This window comes from Filicampus tigris, chromosome 3 (genome assembly GCF_054856515.1).
Source record: "Filicampus tigris isolate MCC_2025a chromosome 3, RoL_Ftig_1.0, whole genome shotgun sequence".
Lineage (NCBI taxonomy): Eukaryota > Metazoa > Chordata > Actinopteri > Syngnathiformes > Syngnathidae > Filicampus > Filicampus tigris.
The window spans coordinates 16,866,322-16,888,317 of NC_141219.1; the positions used below are offsets into that span (position 1 = coordinate 16,866,322).

General features: G+C 39.7%; 1 protein-coding gene and 1 long non-coding RNA gene across 2 annotated transcripts; one reads left to right on the forward strand and one right to left on the reverse strand.

The window, feature by feature from the left end:
- Positions 1–24: 24 nt before the first annotated feature.
- On the reverse strand, positions 25–14,461 carry znf280d (zinc finger protein 280D). The gene is made up of 19 exons (XM_086026387.1): positions 14,224–14,461; positions 10,122–10,246; positions 9,639–9,913; positions 9,448–9,544; positions 8,320–8,544; positions 8,168–8,236; positions 7,364–7,470; positions 7,092–7,279; positions 5,312–5,469; positions 5,122–5,222; positions 4,896–5,042; positions 4,538–4,672; positions 4,238–4,458; positions 3,699–3,839; positions 3,533–3,601; positions 2,666–2,781; positions 2,563–2,584; positions 2,245–2,398; positions 25–1,215 (listed from the first exon to the last, which is right to left on the reverse strand). The coding sequence occupies exons 1-19, from the start codon at positions 14,394–14,396 to the stop codon at positions 868–870; spliced, it is 2,871 nt and encodes a 956-aa protein (XP_085882513.1). The 5' UTR covers positions 14,397–14,461; the 3' UTR covers positions 25–867.
- Positions 13,745–21,519, forward strand: LOC147150110 (uncharacterized). The gene is made up of 3 exons (XR_015086260.1): positions 13,745–14,490; positions 15,293–15,426; positions 21,213–21,519. It is a non-coding gene; the product is annotated as an uncharacterized LOC147150110 (long non-coding RNA).
- Positions 21,520–21,996: the final 477 nt, after the last annotated feature.

Consider the following 21,996-nt stretch of genomic DNA (forward strand, 5'->3'; position numbering starts at 1 on the left):
CTTAAATTACATTCAAAAGCCCAGTGAAGATCACCAGCAAGCACTTATTTATTTGTTTAAACAAATACTGTAACCTGGAAATGAATGTACAACTTATCAGAAGTGGAACCAACCGCCTTGATCACATGATCTAGACTACTCCACATTAACATAAAACTATGGAAGAAAACAATAGTGTAAATTGTAAACCATTTTTATGAAAACACTTGAGCACCAGGATTATTAAACTTTAGGATACACAATTACACTTCTTAGGTTAACCTTTTTTTTAATATTTGAACTTAAGATTTGTGTTTTAAGTCATTCTTGGAATGTGGAAAAGAACCACAACCAATGTACAAATTCAACATCGGTGTAACATTTTTGGTACATGGGCAAAGCCTAAAACCGTGGTGCCAATGTTGAGATTTTAAGTAGTGTAAGGGATGATCCTGCATCAAGTACAGTATTGAATATCATGCCCTCTTGTGGCCCATTTCAAGACACCTCCATGTATGCATTTTAGGTCAAATGCCATCAAGGTAAAACGTACGGTCCATCTTGGTACACAACATCTAAAGAACTGATAAACACATGTTCACATATTAAATAAAACTGTTCTGCACACAAAAATGTGTGCCGGACAGATGCCGATGGTTCAAACGCATGGCGCGGCTCACCAGTGGGATCCAATGATGTTTCTAAATGTAGCGATAAGAGGTTTTAACAGCATCCACTATCATGACATATCTACAATGTGCCTTTGGCAGGACGTTTGGACTGATTCATGATTGAATTAAGGACAAGTTCTGCCATTCTTCTTGAAAGGTTTTAGAAATATAAAAAGAGTTTGCTGTTATTAGCATTGTTTGTTCCGCCCTTTGCTGCTCAATCGGGGATTTGATCAGGGTGACAGTCCTCCGTGATTTTCAAATCTCCAACTGGCTCGACATCTTCAATGGCATCCAACACGGAAGAAGGGGAGGAGACAGACTGCATCACGTTTTCGCTCGGAGAATCTTCAACAGTTGATGAGACAGACTGTGGCGCGTTTTCGCTCTGAGAATCTTCAGATGAGGAGACAGACTGTGGCGCGTTTTCTCCGACAGAATCTTCAGTAGTTACGGGCAAAGATTGCGGTTGTTCAACACTCTCGTGTGGCAAGTGTTCCATCTTCTCAATTTGCACCGCTTCTAAGGTCGGTTCCGTCCGTGATGACTTCAAAACTGTGAATGGCTGGGAAAAAAAACAAACCTCCAGCATTTAGTGTCATTATCAATAAAATAATCACGTTTGCTTCAATTGTGTTGGTATATCAAAAAAAAAAAATCCTTAAATCCTTCAAAACTCAACTTTAAATACAACCTGAAAGTAAATTAAGAACATACTCAAATAATTACAATAAAAAACAATAAATAAAAATGAATAGCAGCTGTTCCTGCTACGCACACACTGGCCTCTTCGGGGCAGTGTGTTGCTATGCATGCATGGAGTATACACATTATGATATGAAGAGTAGAAGAAGAAAGTTGCGCTTCAGGTCTATTAATATAACTTTTTTTCACAGCTTAGGAAGAATATGTGCTTTTGGGCATTATGATACCTGTCTGTATGTGTGTGAATATTCATTATTTGAAGGAATATCACTACGAAGGTCAATGCTATATTCCTGTTAGCATGTCTTTGGGATTTTAGATTGTCTTTAGCATTAGCACTGGCAATGTTTATAAAACAAAGCAGGATTTCTATTGAAAATATACAATGTGTGTCCTTTTTGTTGTTGTCTTGTTTTACAGTAAAATCCAACTAGGGTGTCTTCAAACAGCTCAAAGTACTATCAGGGACAGCAGAGTCATATATCGGTCACACTGTTTCTCAACGCTGGGAATTTGCCAACACATTGCGTCGTTCGGTAAAGTAATCGTTATTTTTCCAATAAAATGTTCTTAAAACCGCGATAAGCCAAAATCGAAATCACAATTAAATTTTGATTAATTGCCTAGCTCTAAAATATAGATAAGTGTTCCTGCCCCTTACTTGTCCCTTTCCCTTCTGAACAAATTGTAACCACTGATTGCACCCTGTGACTCATCAAAAAATAAATCCAGGTGAGTTTCTGATATAACTGAGAATGTTGGATTCAAACTGATTACATAACCAATAAAACTTTGTTCGTCATACCACATGAGTTTGTGAATGTATCCATGTATGGGTGTGTGCATGTCGCAACACGACTCCATCGCGAATGCATTACATCAAGCATACCTTTGAAGAGTCATCAGATGTTTCTGTGTCGTTTTGGTGTGCAGTTTTATTTTGGATTATCAGTCTGTCATGTCTCAGGCTCCTCTCTTGGACTTCCTTCATCTTGGCGAGTAGGTCCTTCCTTTTCATTCGGACAGCGTCACTGTGGTCCTGGCTTGACTCAGAAGACAAGATCATTTTATTCAAAACTTTGAACAAATTTTACCAATTAAATTAAAATGTTGTAATGATCTGTTTCAAAAAGTAAATTCCCAATAGTGGGGGGTTATCTCTGTAATGTTTTGGTGTTTGTGGTGGTAATGCTGATTTTCCACTCACACTCCAGATTCGGCTCTGACACCTGTTGGGTAAAAAAGAGAAGACGACGTTAAGAGAAGGGCAACAGCACACAACGTGATGTCACAATCTTAAAAACCCATACCTTTCTCCTCGATGACTTTGCATACGTGATTTGGTCTGTCATTTAAATGTTTGCTCATCGCATCACCGCCTGACGCATCCACCAGAAGGTCACAGTTGAGACACACCAGCGTTAATCTACAGGAAAAGCGTCCATTCATCAGATGTGAAACAACATTAAAAAACATCAGCTGAGCATTTTGACTGACCTTTAAAGTGGAACTCAACCCAAACATATTTTTTTCAAGAATATGTTCTATGCAAGCCCACTAGTTGAAACAAGGCATTTTGATAAATATTGCGTTTGTGGAATAAGAGTTAATCCACTTGTTTTTAGCCACCTCTGGCGGCGGCCATTTGGTCACTTCTGTCACCTGAAAATGACATCACAACTACCCAGTCCTCAGGTAATGACCAATCATGGCTCAGCTTTATAAAACAGGCAAGCTGTAATTGGTCTTTCCCTGAGCCCTGGCTAGCTGTGATGTCATCTTCAGTTGACAGAAATAACAACATGGCTGCCACCTGAGATAAATAAAAACGGGTGGATTTTGCTTCTTAACTCTTGTTCCACAAATGCAATATTAATCAGAATGCCATGTTTCAACTAGGGGGCCTGCTCTGAACATATTCTCGAAAAAGAACATGTTTGGGTTGATTTCTACTTTATGGACACACAGGATAGTTGTTTCTAGCCTTTTACATTCTTTAGTAATCAACAGTAGTACAGAGTAAAACAAAGCGTAAACGAAACATATAACATATATATAACAACAGAACTGCGATGTTGCCACTTGCCACTAATATCTAGTTGGAATCGAATTGAATATAAACATTCACTGGAGTGACTGAGTAAGCAAGATTAGCAATCAACAGCGTCAACTCTTACTTTATTGAAGAGGACAGTTTCCTGTGATCCACTTTGGAAAATCTGCTCTTGTTGACTGTGCTATGAAATCTGAACAAAGAGCAAAACAACAACACTTAATAACATCCCCATTGAAACCAACTGCCTATGGTAATGGTAAAAAAAAACACAAAAAAAACCCAACAACCTTATCATGTGATTTCCAATGGCAACTTTGCAACTCGTCCGATAATTGCATGCGCCACAAACAGAGGATAGCAAGAAGTGGGAAGAGAAGTCATCGATTTTGGTGTTGCACTCAATGCAGGTGTACCAACCTCCATTCACACTGAAATTTGGAAATGAGCACACAGTCAAATTAATATAGAACAGCCCGTCCTATCCTACCATTCTTTCTAACAATCTATAAGAACCTGTGCTGTAGGACTGAGTCCAGCATGTCGTTTTTGATGAGCCAGCCCAATTACTCCAAATCACACTCATTTGTTTACAAACCTAAATCCGGTATTATTTTTAGCCAGCCTAATGAGTGTCTGGAAAAAAATAATTAAACCCAAAATGAGCTACTTTGCATATCTCAGTGCTCTGATAATGTCTATAAATCTGCTTTTGGCCTGAGCTCCATATTAGTGAATCCTGAATAACGCCCACTGGGAGACTGAATGTTTCCGGTCGATTGCAGGTGGAGTTCTGAGTTTGGCAAAGCAAAGATTTCTGGTAACAAACCTCATGCCTTTGAGTGACAGGTTGCAATTGGTCGCTGAATTCCCTTTATTCTTCTGAATTGTCTTGGCCTTGACTACTTCGTTTCGTTTGGATTTGCCCAAACCGGCAGGTTTGATTTTTGCAGTGTTGCTTAGCGTTTCAGGAGTTAAAATTAAAGAAGATCGTTCCACTGAATTCGACATGGCGACCGTCTTGCCACTGAGGGAGGCTCGAATAGTCACCTGCAGAAGTAAAAGAGAATATGAATGTGATGGAGACAGTAAACCGTATCAGGGATGAGGGCGATGAAATGAGTCACACCTTTGTCCCCGCGGGCAGGCCCTCCAGAACGGAAGGCTTTCTAAAAGTCTTGTGGACTTGAGTCCTGTGGTCCATTCGGTCTTTGTAGCTGAGGAAATTCAGTCTACATTTTCCACAGCGATGAATGCCTTTTTTCTGAAACACAAAACGGATTGCACGCAATGTAAAACATTAAAATAAGTCTTGGTCAACTTTCTTCCAAATCGTTTTACTAAATGACGGTATACATTGGTAGTATGTTGAAGCGCAACAGTCTACAGAAAGGTTGGGAAACACAACCGTCAACTACTGTAGTAGGTCACGTTCTCAAATACCTTGTTGATTTATTTGAAAGAATCATTGGAAAGCAGCATCTTACCTGATGCCTCATGAAGTGATGCATGTAACTCTGACTATTTCTCAGAATCCGGAGACAAAAAGGGCACAGCAGGTCTTTTGTGTTTACGTGGACACTTCGGAAATGTGTCTCCACGTCTGAGAAAAAGGAGGATCTATAATTGCACACCTGTGTGGAGAAGAAAGCCACGAGTTAATCCGTATCATGATTTGCACATAGTTTGAAACATGTTTTCGGGGCAGCAGACCTGACAGACGTAGGGCATCTCCCCGGGCTTGTGGTTGTCTTTCATGTGCTCCAGGAGCACTTGCTCAGACTCGAACGCTAGCTCACATATCTTGCAATTCGCTAAAAAGAAGGAAAAGGGAGTACAAACGGACACTCAAGGCGATGCACAGAACTGGAACGTGAGCTGATAAGGCGTTGATGTGACATACTGGACGATTCGATAGGGCTGTGAGCGCTCTCGATGTGGCATTGGAGCTGGAATGGAGTTGTGTACTGGCGGTAGCAATGCTGGCAAGTTATGTGGCTCTCCCAGGACTCATTGCTCTGCTTCTCCAGCTCCAGGTGGTGCTTCATGTGGTTCATGAACCTGGAATAGAGGGATGGACACACTCGTCACCTAAACGCTCATGAAGGATGGAATTGCTTGACCCCGCAAGAAGTTGTATAAAGTAGCTTTAAGCAGATACGTAATTTCCAACATTGACAGAAGGGGCTTGGAGAGATGGTAACTGTCGATTGGCAGTGATTTAGTTGATTTGTACAGTATGCTGTATCAAATTCAGAAAATGTCACAAATCACGATCTATATTTTGGTGCAGATTTGTTTGACACATTTTTCTTAATTTTTACAACGTTGGCTTTTCAATTCAAGACAATACATGTGATCAATGCTATGTCTATGCAATTAGTAAGGTGCAGGTCCCAAAGCTTTACAAAGGATAAATGAAGTACAGTACTCTCCATTCACCTACCTTTACATGCTTGGATATAATGGTCCTTTTAATTACAATTAGTCTTTTGTTCTGCCTAATGACGCAGTGGCAACAAAGGCATCCACGACTATGTACCACTAGAGCCCAATGAAGTGAGATCCATTTTTCAGTCTGTGCTTTCTGCTAGCTCAGCTCCCCTAATAGAATCTCTTATGTGGGTGACCTTTGACCGCTACAGTGAGGGGGCAATTGAGGTACAGATGTGCGTGCCCATTAAAAGCCGCTTACAGAGGCTTTTTGAAAGCATTTCTACCACAGTTAATCAAAGGAACGGTTCACACACCGCCTAAACCAGCACTCATTTTTCATTTTTCGGCCCACAAGGGTAAACAGTCTACTGAAGTCATCCATCTAAGATGTTCAGTGTGTCTTTATTGGCAATGATATTTTTAAAGTGGCTCCTTGGCAACATTGGGATAACCTGTTAGTTCTGGAATGTACAAGAAATTGTGTAAAAGAAAAGAAACCTTTATTCTTGCTACTTAATTCATATTCCACAAACGCAATATTAATCATAATACCGTGTTTAAACTAGGGGGCCACATAGAACATATTATATTCTATTAAAATGATGCATCTTATTTCCTTCCATAACAATTTATCTTAATTTTCCTATATACATATTTTTTAAATATTAGTGCTTCAAAGAATAAGCCACTCACATAATTATTTACTTAGGAGTGACCTTTCAACAATGGGCATTGCACAAAGGTGCACACACACACACATTTAAAAATGAATGCAGGACACTAAACATTTGTGTTTATGGTAATTTTCATGTGAAGACATTTTCAAGGACCAAAATAAAAACAAATGATTATAAAAATATCACTCAGCATAACTACACTTCAACAAGCCATGGCCGTTTGTATTCCAACAAGTATTAATTACTATAAAAACAGTAACAACAGAGTGCAGTGTCATAGAGTTTGCTTTCCACCCATCCATTTTCTGACCCATTTATCCTCACTAGGGTCGCAAGCGTGCAATAAAGTTCTGTCGTTCGTACGAGTCTGTGCATTATTGGACATCATAATCTGGATGAAACTTCACTTTCAAAGTCGCTAGAACGTAGTATCCAGCATAAAAGGTAAAAGTACCGTTAAAAAGGAGCTCTTTAGAAAAAAAGAGGCACAGAGTCAGATGTGGAAATATTTTGCTTACCCACCGACATTTAATGCAAGCCTTAAAATTTTCATGCTGAACATGAACATACCTGATGTTGCTCTTGAGAACTTTGAAGCAGCTTTGACACTTGAAAGTGATGCTGCTCCTCTGCACAGGTGCCTTGTGAGGCTCACCCTCAAATCTGCCATAGTAGAATTCTGACACCAGCATGATGCGTTTATGCACGACAAGGTTATTGGCCAGCAGAACGCTATTTTCCACTTTTGGCTGGCAACTCTAAAACAAGAGATTTGTACATTAAAACCCACAACGTCATCAATAGAATATTGAAATCAAACACTGAATAACACATAAACATACCGTCATATGATGATTCAACGCCTCCTGCTGAAGGAATTCTTCTTTACAGTTTGGGCATTGTTTTTTTATGTCACCATTTTCCACTGGTTTGGTCACGTTTGCTTGGCCTAAAAGGTACACCAAAGCATAGGAATAACTAGAGTAAGCGTTTCCACAATGCATTTTTGTTAGTTGTCAGGTTTACGTAAAAGTTGATTATAAAATTTACAAATAACATGAAAACAGAACTACTTCTTGACAACAGGAAAGAGCCCAGGAAATGTGGGGAATTGTTGAGTAATTGTGTTAGTTAGATGTTTTTAAAGTGCTCTTAGTTGCTTAAGTGCGTTTAATTGAGTCAGGTGACTAAAGTCCACTCGCTTAAAGCTAACATAATGTGAAAAGAAATAGACGGGCTAACGAAAATAAGCATGGACACAACAGTAATTATAAGCCTTCATAAAACTGTGACTTTGACACACACGGAGCAGCAACACATGCAAACAGTATATAACAATACTCACAGGTTTACATTCCCTCTCCTTTATGTGAATAATGACAATCACCGAGCTTAAAGTCATCGAGGACCTTGTCTGTCTCTTTTTCTTGTTATTATTACGCTTCATCTCTTATAGTACATGTTAGTGCTCCCCGGTGTATTGCAGCACAACGCTCTACTACACTAGAGGCGTATATAAACTATAAATTTGAATGTATACTCTAAAACACCTTGAAAAACGAATGCCTAAAACTCCACGATATAGCGGAAGGTCACTGTAGTTAATTGTAATTGGCAACAACAAGTTGTAAATAGTTCAAACTTACCGACATCTACTTTGAATCTTTTTACAGCAGCGTCTATTTGCTGAGCTGGCAACACCCGCTTTACAGTCTCTGAGGGACATACAAAAATAAGACAAAATAAGCACATTGATTAACACGTACTCAAATCGGCATGACGCCTTTCAAGAGCACACCTCTGTTTAAGCTATTAGCCTGAGTGGGCAAGGCAATAGTCTGCAGAGAGGTGGCCTGGCTGACTTGTAGCAGACGGGGTTTGGCTGTATACACAGTGGGGTTCTGCACATTAGCCAACGTCACAACATTGTTTCGGATCTGCTGCACAAGAGGCCGATGAACAACACCGGGTATCGCAGTTGTTACTGGGGTGACCCGCTGGATAAGTTGCTGCGGCTGACCGGCTGAAATACACAACAACCAAACTCTTAAAAGCACATTCAAAATCACAACAACAAAAATGTTCCCGGCAACTATTTTTACATTTTAAATACCGGGCAAAGTGAATTCAGAGACCTGTTGCTTAGTGCATTATACATGTTTGAATTTAACTGTTGAATATGTGCAAAGATTGAGAACAATGTAGGAACTCAATTTTGGAGATAAAGCGTCAAACTGCCTTTCACCATTTCCGTTTTCCAGATTTTTTGTGGGGGGCCCAAAACTGGGTCCACTAAGGCACGTGAGCTGAGATGAGCCACCCCCACTTTCACACCACAAAAAAAAATTGAGCGTATTCATTCATATCAGCCGTTACCCGACACAATTGTTACATACAGTTAGCTAGCTAGCTATACTTAAAACCCGAAAATGCATCTTTTTCTTGAGATAGTCCGCTGCCGTGGTCACTTTAGAGCGCCTCGCTGTTGGCCATAAGTGTGTGCACATCAAACGGTGAAAGGTAGAGGAGTGATCAGGAGGGAACCTTTTCTTTTTTCCAGTACTACATGACAGCCAGTGTGAACAGGAGCTTAAGGCTGGTGTGGCAGTTTTAGAGCAGCTCGTGATTGGCCATAAGTGCATGCACAAGAGTGGCAGGAATTTGAAAAAAAAAAAAAAAAGTCCAACATGACAGCCACCGTGTGGATAGGGGCTTCACGCTGATGTGGCCGCTATAGAGAGAGTGCCTCGTTGTTGCAGCGTGGAAAAGCCCCATGACGACACTATGTTCCAATCACTGGAGGCATTAAGCGGATTTATTTTCTCTGCCAAAAATGTAGTTATGTGGCGCCATGAGAAAGAAGCTAGACGTCAGATGACAGGTGAGCGGGGCGTTGTTTCAACGATTACATGCGACTCGACTCTACCTGGTACGAAGGTAAATTTGGTCCCAGGAGGATACGGATTCCCAAGAGTGGCAATGAGGTTGTTGTTGCTGGTTATCTGCGAGGTTACGATGAAGCCCTTGGATTAAAAGATCAATATGTAGAATATTATTTATTCAAATCACATGGATGAAAAACAAAAAAAATGAATGAAATGGTTCAAATTACAATACCTGATCATTGACAATAACAGGCTGTGGAGTCAGTGTCGTGAAACCGGCTGTAGAGGTACTGATGGCATTTCCAGCTATTTTCAAAGGTAACATTATAGAAGAGGAGGCTAGGGCCGGCACAGGAACAGGAGCAGAAGCAGGAGCGGGAGCGGGAGCTGGAGCAGGAGCAAGAGCAAGAGCAAGAGAGGGAGCAGGCGCAGCGTTGATCACTTGCTTCTCCACAGTGTCTTTTGGAGGAGGTGGAGATACAGTCAGAACCTCTTTTTCATTTTTTGCTGCAAAATATGTATAAAAAGACATCACAAATGGACATGTTGCTATTAGGTGCAACAACCAAAATAATGGCTTAGGACAATTACGTTGAGATATCAATTGGGAAATATCTTCTTGACCATTTAACAGCCAAGTGTACCACATATGGAATCACTGTAATGAAAATATACCCAAACAGTAATTCTAATAAAAAGTGTAAATCGTACATACACACTACTCCAACAAAAATGGGCTCGTCGTCGTCGTCATCATCAATCAACACCTCGGGAGCTGCTTTCTGCCACGGCTCCAGCTCCTCCTCCTCACATTCCATAAAGAGTTCAGACATTTTGAATCTACAATACAAACAAACGACATTTAAACTAAATCAAACTTCTTTTGTATAGTACTTTTCATATATTAAAAATGCAACACCAATTGCTTTACAGAATTAAAAACAATCAATCCAAAGAAAACACAACAAATACACCCCACCCCTCCCATCACATGTAAAAGCATTTAAGAACACACCCACCCACATGTACACAGACACACACATTTTAATTGTATTGTAGAGTGTAGTCAGATAAGGAGTGTGGATAGATGTGCCATATGACTGATGAAGAAAGTACAGCGATATCTTGACTTTCGGGTTTAATTTGTTCCATCTCTAAACATTTTCTAAAATTATCTTTATCCATTGGGATGAATGGATATGCCATTAATCTGTTTCAGCCACCCCAAAAATACAACTCCAAAAATCTTAATGTGTTTTTAGTAAGATCAATCGCACTTAATAGCATTGTACTTAATCTGCAAGTGCAATAATTAAATAAAATGTAAAGCTAAACACATTTATATTATGACAACAGGTGAGCTGATGCTTCTTTTATGTTTCTTTTCACAATAACGAGCATGTAAGATATGTGTCAAGCTTTTAGTTGGTCATGCACATTCAATAAAACAGATTAATAATTTTTTGCCCGCTAGTCTCTCGTATTATTTCTTTAGTGTATAATTGCGTGCGAGACGCCAAGATTTTAATGGTGCGCAATTCAGCTTCAGGCATTACGTATTTTGCTTAGCAAACGCTGACCATTAGAAGGTATCTACCATGCCTCCAAAGTAAGACTCGGTAAAGAAGCCATTGTTATAATAATATTCAATGGCCAGTTAATTTTCAGTGGTCATTCGAGCTAGTTTTTCAACGGAATATCTTTGTATTAAGGTATTGAAGCAGTTCAGGAGTGAAAAAAATTTGTTTTTTTCTTACTCGAGTGCTCAGAGCTCAGGTACCGACCGCACCAATATGAAACAATGGAGTACTATGACATTCAACAATCTCTTGCAAAAAAGTGGCTGAGTGAACTAACTTTATTTATTCAGCGCAAACTGCAGGGAGGTTTGACTTAAAGCATAAATAATTTTGATCTTGTTTTGAAGAAGTTTATTTTTGGGCTCTCGTCACACTTCTGAACCACATTTCTGAGAAACACTCATATCTGGAGGTGTGATCCAAAACACAAGTTGTGTCTTCAGTTTCAGTTCAAATCAGAGCTATCAGATCATTTTCTGCTACCTGGTAGTAACCGGCACATTGTTTACAAACATTATGAAATGGTCTGGGCCTGGCTAAACAAACGCAAACACAACATTTTTGTTATCGTTTTCAGGTCAAGTCAGCGCTTGTTTATTACAGACATTGTAAAAGGAAAAAAAAAAAGTAGACTAAAAAGGTCCGTAGACAAGATTGCATCGCAATACTTAAATACCATCGCAAAAGCAGTATCAAATTGCATCACAACCCAAAGTATCAAAAACTTAACAATAGAGGGGTTCGATCTTTGTTCTAAAAATAGCAACATAGCCCACAATCCCATGTGTTTGAACATAGTTTGAACAGAGATTTATCATATTGTAGCATCTTCCTGGAACACGCCGTCAGACGTAGTTTAGCTATCACGTTTTTATTAATCCAAGTACAACTGCTCGCGCTCTTCTTTCTCCGCTCGTCCACTCGCTTGCCGTACGATACATTCATGAACCTCGGAAACATCACAACTCAGCAACACAAAAATCCGACCACAACACAGATAATCCAATTCGTTACAATATGCTGTTGAACATTCAAAGATTTCAATGCCTAAAGTGTATACAATTTCATAAAGGCTTTTTAAAGTTACTGTATTTTTTTCATTACAAAAATGTTTTAATATAGTTAGCAATAATTGTAACTGTTATTGTACGTATTTTTTTTCATCACAAAAAGTGCATGTATGTACTGTAATGACAACTTGGCTTTAACTTGAATACTTAGATGTGTCATAGTCATAGGCTGTTGCTGCTGAGTGTTTAAAGATTTCAGTGTCTTAATAATTTACAAAATTAAGAGATCTTTATTGTTAGTGTATTTTTTATTCTGGTGTAATTTCTTAGAATATCAGCCGAATGGTTCGCTTTTATCTATTTTTATTTATTTATTTATTTTTTAAAAAGGACAGTTTACTTGTCATCTTTTCAAAATAAGATTTTGCACCGAAAATATACCGAACCGAAGTTTAAAAAAAAAAAAAACGAAACGAACCGAAACGTGATTTTGCGCACCGTTACACCCCTACTAAACATGGCATTCTGATTAACATTGCGTTTGTGGACTATGAGTTAAGACGCAAAATCCACCCATTTTTATATATCCCAGGGGGTAGCCATTTTGTCACTTCTGTTGACTGAAAATGACATCACAGTTGCTCAGGGCTCAGGTAACAACCACTTGCGGCAGACCTGTTTTCTGAAGCTGAGCCATGATTAGTTGTTACCTGAGCCCGGCGCAGCTGTGATGTCATTTTCAGGCAACTGCAAGTGGCAAAATGGCCTCCCCACGAGATGGGGAAAAAACGGGTGGATTTTACTGGGTACCTCATATTCAAATGAGGCAATTTTAATCCGAATTCCATGTTTCGACTAAGAGGGCCTGCATGCAACATATTTTTGGGTTGACCTCCCCTTAATACAACAAATGTCCGCTTGCTAAATGCTATGATACGGTAAAAGACAGACATGCTAATCAAAATTCGCACCGATGTTACAGTAAATTACAAGTCTTCAAACAACACGCAGGGAGCAGTCCAGGGTGTTGTATACTTATCTTTTGTATGATAACTATTAGCAAGCACACAGAAAACAACAGCACGTCTGCGTTGATGTGAAGCTCTCTTCAGACTGCTAACCGACGGCGATGTTGTGGCTCGCAACCATAGCAACAGCTTAGCTCCCATTGATCGATGGCTTTTCTTTTAGGTGGGCGTCAAATCCCTGGTTTCTAATGATTTTCGCGAGTCGAAAGAAACATTATGTCAATTTCCCAAACTATTACAGCCAACAATGACACGCATACTAGGCATGATGAATGGCAAATGACACTTTGTTAGTGGGGCTAGCCTTTCAATATGTCCACCGGCAATGCATTGTGGGAATTGCAGAAATGGCCAAACCCCTCTATACCTAGCCTGAATATACTGCTACGCTTATTATAAATGTGTGCAATTATTGACGACACACCATCAACAACAGTAAAACCATGCGTGGTAGAGGGCAGTCCATAAGATCAAAAACATGTTTCGTAAAATATCTCGACTTTTGTCACACAAAATAACTCAACATTCCATTCATATACTCGCACAAAGCTTCCATCCAAGATGGCGGCGGTATTGATGACGTAAGTGGAAAAACCTGCGCGAATTCTGATCACATTTCTATTCACACCGCAAGCAAACTGTTTCCCAAAAAATAAAATAAATGATCAACAGTTTCTTGCAAATATGTGTTAGTATTAAATGGGGCACATTTTTACAAATCAAACAAACGACAAACCTCGGTAGTGTAAATGCATTTTGGATTTTAAGACATTACACGGCATGGGATTTACTTAATTGAAAATACAGTTTGACTGCACACATTTGTCAAAATAGACTTTAAAATACAACAAAGATAGCAAACACGTGCAACGACCAACATTAAAACGGCGTTAGCGTCCAGTTCTACTGCAGCAAGTATTGCTAACTTGCTAGCGCGTTAGTGTTTTGTTTTGTTTTGTTTCTTTGCAATGCCGCTTTTGGCCAACCACATTTTCTACAAGGGTGAGTGACTTGTTTATAACACTTCGGCGACTTGAGCGCATTAATTCAATAATTCATCCCGCGTTGCTTGGTTCATCACTTGCTGCTCGTCGTAGAAGAACCTTTAGCTAGCATTAGCTTGTTGTCATTGTCTGCAATATGGAGGTTGGGATAAACTGGATCGCATGGAGGATGTTTTCTGGGAGCTTTTTGCTTACCTCTCTACTAGCCAATTCAACGTCTTAATCACCAGCGTCGCAGTGGTAGTTGGATGTGGACGTTGGGTTGCCAATACTGCGCTTATTTCCCTCCCACAACACCAGCGGTGGAAATGGTGCCCTGTGTGAGCCAAGCACGGCGGAAACACTCGTTGTGGATCTGGACCAATCATGTCGAGTTCCACTTCAACTGACTCGGGAACGTCATATGTACTAGCGACCCCTGAACTCCAAAAAAAACCCCTCGAACCGTATATGGAAAGCTGTGTGAGTATTTAACCGCTGTCCTTATTCTCTTTTTTTTGTACTACTACGCTCTCTTTGTCCTCCCGAGTGGGACAATTTTGGCATACTAGAACGACTGTAGTAACGTTTTCTTCCATTACTAATGCCACTTTTGGTCTACCAGTACGTAATAAACCTTGCTAGATAAACACTAGGCCCAACAAGTAGGCATGTGTTACACACTAGTAGCCTCCTGGACCCTAATTGTAGCACCATACCCACTGGTAGTTTTGCCTCATTACCAACTTGTAAGTTGTGTGACAACTAGTATGCCAAAGTTGTCCTTCTGTAGACATCGCTTACCACTGTAAAAAAAAAAAATGTTGGGTGAACTCAAAATTTCAAGGCAACAAACTTTGATAATTAGGTTGGGCAATTCAATTAAATGTTTTGCTGTTGTGAAAATTGTCTTTCCTGTATTTCACAAAAAAAAGGACAATTCCGATTTCCGAATATCCGGGCATTTCTGGTAATACCCATGATGCAACGCTTCTTAGTCGGTGAAAACAACCCACTGTATTGTATTGCTTTTGCCTGTGATTAGCATAACGCTCGCAGAAAATCGTGCCTAGAAGTGTTGTGTGGTTGGATCATCCAACCATAACATGATGGAAACTTCAAATTATCATTCCATATTACTGTCGGGGTATTGGGCGTAGGGATTCAATCTACACGTTGTAGAGCAACTCGAGCGTCTTATTTGCTTCTCTTCATTTCTCACAACCTAACCACCTATGAACTTCCTGTTAGGCCTTTCACAATAAAACAGATTGTACTTAAACAGGTTACGCCACAATTACTGTGTGGACCGTGAATGTTGGAGAAAGTGGGTAAAAGGAGTGAAGAGTGTGGAACTGGACGGTTCGGAATGGACGCTAACCAAGACCGCAGTGCTTTGTGGGGAGCACTTCTGAAGTGGTAAGACTTGTCCTCGAGTTTGATTTAAAAAAAAACATTTTAGTAATCAAACGACATTAATTTCATCACATAGTGAAATCAGAATAATCAAATAAATCAGGGCTTAGGTAACGACCAATCCCGGCTGACCTGTTTTTGATGCTGAGGTGTGATTGGTTGTTACCTGAGTCCTGAGCAGTTGTGATGTCATTTTCAGTCGACAGAAGTGACAAAATGGCTGCCCCCTGAGATGGCTAAAAAGAGGTGGATTTTGCTGCTTAACTCATATTCCACAAACGCAATATTAATCAGAATGCCGCGTTTCAACTAGTGGGCCTGCTGGGAACATAGTCTTGAAAAAAATATGTTTCGGTTGATTACCCCTTTAAGATAGATTGCTTGCTTTGTTGTGCTAACATTGCTGCCATAAATGTCAGTAATTTGCAGTAAGTTTTAAAGTTTGTCTTACTTAAATGACTGTTTTTAGCCCCTTATTACATTTAAGAGACACTTTCGTAGAAGTCACACAAAAATGAACATAATAATAACTTTTTTTCTTTTTTTACAACTCATGGGAAAATGTTACACACTTTTTTTTCTTCCCACAAATCACAGATATATTTATCACAAATATAAGTAATCTCAGTAAACAATAATGTTTTCATCCTTGGTTTAAATGAACTGACAATTTGGGCAGACGTCAGGTATTCCGGTAGTTTGTTCCATAGGTGAAGAGTATAGTAACTAAATGCTGCTTCACTTTGTTTGGTTATGGGAACGCACAATAGACCTGTCTCAGACGACTTGAGGGCCCCGGATGCTTCGTTGGCTACTAATATATTATGCATGTATTTTGGTCCAAGACAATTTTATAGACCGGGGTACTCAAATCCCCTCCTCAAGAGCCCCTATCCAGCCTGTTTTCCATGTCTACCTGCCTTCAACACACCTGATTAAAATCATCCGCTCATTAGCAAACCTTACACAAGCCTGACAATGATCGTGAACATTTGAATCAGGTGTGCTGCAGGTAGGGAGAGATGGAAAACAAGATGGATTGGGGCTCTTGAGGACTGGACTTGAGCACCCCTGTTAGTGACCCTAACCAAAAGCAAAATTTGAATCTATTTTTAGACTCACAGGAAGCCAGTGTAGTGATTTGTGGACAGGTGTCATGTGGTCCAGTTTCCTGGTGTTTGTAAGCACTCTTGCAGCAGCATTTTGGATCAGCTGCAGTTGCCTGTTTGTTTTCTCATTAAGACCTTTAAAGACACCATTGCAATAATCTAGCCTACTGGAAATAAAAGCATGAACACGTTTTTCTGTGTCTTGTTGAGACAGAAAATCCTCAATTTGAGCTATGTTCTTCAGGTGGTAAGAGGCAGATTTATTAATAGCTTTTAAGTGGTAAATGCTCATGAAGGAAAACTAGTGTGCACCGAATAAATGATCAAAGGGCTACATGACAAGATGTTTGAGCATTTTTTTTCTCAATAGTGGACTAATGCGATGAATTATGAATGAAAAGTAGAGCTCTGTGAATCATTTCTCAAATGACTTTTGTGACATAACAAGGGGCGTGGTGGCAATTGGGACCTCTCCATCTCAAATTCCCGGGCTGAATATTCGGGCCCAGTACGTCCTCGGACATTTCTATATAATATTTTTTAGTTAACAACTAGCACTTAACTCTTATTAATTACAGTGAACCAAGCTGTGCAGCCAATAGCAAAATTCTGTGATTAATTAATTAACACCCCCCCCCAAAAGGTTTTTAGTTGCCAATAGATGGCACAAGATGGTAGCAAATGACAACTTTTTTTTCTAAATGAAACTCCTCAACTCACTTCAAATGCTTTCCAAGAATGCCAGTAAATGGCCCCAAAGTAATATTTTTATTGCTTTTGTAATACGTGACCACTGTGTGCTACTAGAACTACTAGAAGACGCATTATAAAATGCTGCTAGTTAGCACCTAGCGCATCACTAGTAGTACCTGTAGTAAGTAGATGTCAACCAGTTCACTGTCTTCAATCCAATCCAAAATGTGTTTCCCTGAACTTGCCCAAACCTAATTGTTGTCTGCTTGCATCTACTGTATAGTAATCAATATTTGTCTGCTCGTCCCCCGCTCCCTCTTTTCTATGCGTTTGCATATCAGGTACTTCAAGTAGAACAGGTAACACGGTAATATTGTGTAAACAAAATGGATGTAATTAACACATTTATCCAATCTACTTTCTAAAATGTTCAGTGCTGTTATGATAGAGAGAGAACATTAACTGACTAACTTACCGACTGTAACCTTCATTGGCTTTAACCTAAGTGTAACATTACATTTAAATAAGAACCATTTAGATAGAGTTTTTGTCAACCTGATGTTGACAAGTCGCTGACGTGACGATGATGAGGAAGTGATGCTGTTTTCTGACTTTTGAGGTACATGTCAGCCATAACAGAGACGCTGAAAGAAAGTAATTGTCGCTGTCCAAGTGTTCCATGCGCTGATGTTGTCAAACATCTTATCTAAGCGGGGCGCTTTGTAGCTGTGTGAAAGCGCACATTGTTGGCTTCTGTGTAAATTACACAGGCAGATTCATGCCGTCTTCTGTTGCAGCTCTGATGAGTGGATCTACACTGTCTAAATGATTTGCATTCACACGGAGCTGTAATGATATCTGCAGCTCTACAAAATAACTTGGATTCATTTTCCAGGTTAATTTAAGATGTGTTACTACTAGGCAGGATTTGGAGCACAATCATTGGTGCCAAATAATATAACTTATACACAAGTCAATATCTAAGTATGATACACATCAGACTGAATAATAAAAATAAGGTAACCTGCACCCAGGGTTAATATGACAATAGATGTTCATAACCATTTGGTTGTAGCTGAGTGATTTGAGTTTGTCCAACAGGTGGCAGTCTGGAATTATTAATACTGTTCAAGGCAGCAGGGTCTCCACAGCCAAGGCTTGCTTTAAAATAAGTGAAAGTTAATAGATGAGCAGCATGTCTTGTCATGAAAAAAAATAGGACAATCTTAACGCTGTACTATTGATAAATGTTAGCAGTTGTCTTTGCCTTATAGAAATACAGTGTGTCCCCAAAAATGTTGATTTCAATTTTATAGTCTCACAACGTAGGCAATTCTCAATCAAATTATCTAAAATTTCAACAACAAACCTAAGTTTAAGTTGAATGTTCATTTTTAAGTTTTCTTTTTCCCAGGGTGAAGGATGACATTCACTCGCAATGAAAAGGCCTTCTTTTGTGTTAGAATATAATCAAACATAGTCAAACAAGAGTGTGCATTTTTTATGAGGAAATTCAATAAAAATACACCATCTGTAGAGCAGATTTGGACATGGCGCAAAAGATTCAAAGAGGAAGGCAAAAAGTCAGTGTGCATGTTGGACATTTGAGGTTTTGTGAAGTCAGCTATTAAATCTATACCCATTTAAATAAATTGTTGGAATTTTTATTTGAAAAGTTTATTTTTGCCTTGACTTCCAAGAAATTACTTGAGTTAGGAGTGAGCGTCGCGCTCTCCAAAGCTCCAGTGAAGTGAAATAAATGTGCAATTAAAGTGGAAACTCTTAGTGGAAACTGCTTCGGAACAAACAAGTTTTTAGTTTTTCACACAAATATTGATCGTGTTCACAAACTATGTGCAACACTCACTTGTGAAAGCACTATATATATAAAGTTGAGTGGAGTTGTGCTTTCTCTCACACGGCGTAAAGGCATTTGCCTCTTTTCATGGACAGTAGTAACCCTCCATCACGGGTTCCGGATTAATGGTCCCTATATCACAGATTATTTTTTGGGGGGGCTAGGTGGGTGTCTATAACGTCTTTATTACTATATTTTGTGACATCTGCACTTTATTTTGGGTGTAATTCCACTGTTGACCAGTAGATGGCGGCACACTATTGTTTACACAGTGTCATGTACAGTATTTGTACATCTCTGGGGGCATCCTGAGGGTGTGTGATGTCATTTTCGGTCAACAAAAGTGATAAAATGGCCGCCCCCAGAGATGGCTAAAAACGGGTATATTTTGTTGCTAACTCATATTCCACAAACACAATATTAATCAGAATGCCGTGTTTCAACTAGTAGGCCTGCTGGGAACATTTTCTTGAAAAAAATGTGTTTGGGTTGATTTCCGCTTTAAGCAGGAAAAAAACGTAAAGACCTTAAAAATTAGTAAGGTAAATGCTAGGAAAACATGCCTAGGGAGAATTTAATTCAGGAATTTCTATATCGCGGATTTCACTTATTGCAGGGCTGATTTGGAACGCAACACCTGCGACGGAGCGGGGATTACTGAATATTTGTTTTTTTGCTTTAAATTAGCCCTGAAAATGGCTCCCAAGACAGGGAACGTGTGCGAGGAATCAGCTCCTCCTCCAGAGCCGTTCAGGGTAGAGGGATAGAGAGCTACACTCCCTAGGGAGGCCACGCCATTTAAAGGCAGAAGACACAAATTTACAAGTCTTAATCACAAATTGAGTTACGAGGGCGGTCATGGAACAAATGTAATTCTCAAGGCAAGGTACCACTTGTTAGTTTTCTATACACATTTGATTGATATTGTGAATTTACAGAACCGAATGTACTTTTCCCTTTTTATTGTTCCAGGTGCTGTTGGGCTGTTTCATTCATGGATATAAAATGACTCAAAATAAATACACAGAGAAAACATCTCAGTGACCGGAGGGTCTGATTCCCTCAACTGGCTGACGTGCTCTTTCACAATCAAGCTGCTAGAAGCTGCCAAATCAAACTGTGTGTCACAAATGAAGTGTATTTCCTTAATTGGTGCAACTCAGAGGTTGCATGCTAACAACAATCAAATAATGTAAATTAGGCTTAAAGATAATTTTCCATTCATGATTACACACATTAGTCCGCACAAAACAGTCTTAAAGCTTTATGAAGTGTTATTTCTGGCTGCAGGCCACTGTGTGCTTCCTGTGTGTGAAGCTCTGAATAGTGCCAAAGACGTTACAAGTTTACTCCTTTCCTCTAAGTATAATGGAACTCACGCAGTAAAACATCTGGTTCGAACCGGCGGGACAATTATAGTGGTTGCTTAAGAGGTCACCACATGTTGTTTTACGTGTTGTATGTAGTTAGACACATTTGATTCCTGCAAAATATCTGAGCACACTCATTTTCTTGCAACCTGATCAGCAAGATGGATTGCTTACAAACCTGTATTATGTCCGGTACGTACACCTTGCAAAGATTCTCTCTTGGCATTTACTACGCAGTGGAACCTTCCGAAGTCTAAAACTATATTTTCTGGTTGACTTCCAAGTTGTTCTCATGTCAAAACAAATTTCCCATAGGAAATAATGCCAAAAATGAATTAATTCAATCCAGGCTTGAACTGTCACCATCATAAAATCTTGGCAATATTTTTAAGATTTTAAAATTCCTAACTTTCGTGTGAGAGTCGCAAACAATTACGGACTGATGAATGACGAATGGGTACCCAGGCCGATGACAGATGACCAGAGCTGGGCACTTTACCGTTTTTTGCCGGTCCGTCCTCCGTCTGGGACCTGGGTACCCTTCGTCCTCGTCCCTTCATCCTTATTCATAAAAATTGGCATCCTCCGACCCCGTCCTTTTAAAGCGCTTCCGTCCTTACATTATGTCGGTCCGTGCATGACATTATTTCAAGCTCATTAGCTGACTAATTTCCTATGCACATCCACTTACCAGCTGGGAGTATCGTGAGTGGACTGAATTGTTACAATTGTTTAACTAAGATAGCTTTTCGCTGCCAGAAACCACCGTCGTTGATGTGATGATGAAGATGATGACGATGCGACTGGAGCAAGCAAGAAGACATCACGACAATATTTAAGATTGCACAGTAACACAATACTATTGGGTTTTGTTGCATATTTTCACTTTTTATTGTGTTCTTCGCAATAAAAATGATTATTGCAAAATAAGCCAATGTTATTATAGGAGGCGAACGAACGTTTTCCACTTCCGGGTCATAGATTTCAGTGTTTTTTTTTTTCCTCTTCAGTGAAATGGGCGTCCACTAGAGGGCAGACTATACCTGTGAGAACAATACTGCAGGGAGGGAACTCGCATGAAAAAAAGCACGCCAGTGTTGCTTGGTCCGTTCTTTTTAAAAGAGTTCTCATCCTCCGTCCACAAAATGAGCGGACCGTTCCGTCCCAGGGACGGAATGCCCATGACGAATGACGGACCAGCAAAATTTAGTAAAATGCCCACCTCTGACCATTTGTATGGGGAATTTTCACCACCTTGTGGAGACATAAGTTTTCAAGGATTTTGCTCATGGGTGTTTAAGTGAGAGGTGTGAAGGAAGTGTGACATCTTTGTTGATTGAAGAGATCTGTATTTGGGAGGAAACTAACGGTAGCTCGTTGTTAAAAAATTAATTAGGATTTCCATGGCTGCAATACACATGTATTGTTGCGAATTTGAGACATACAGTACAAGGAAAAGTTAGGAGCACTTCTCACGGTGCTAGATAAGAGGCTCTTTAATTGAGCAACATCAGCAGATGCTCAGTCGCACGTAGCCTGCCAC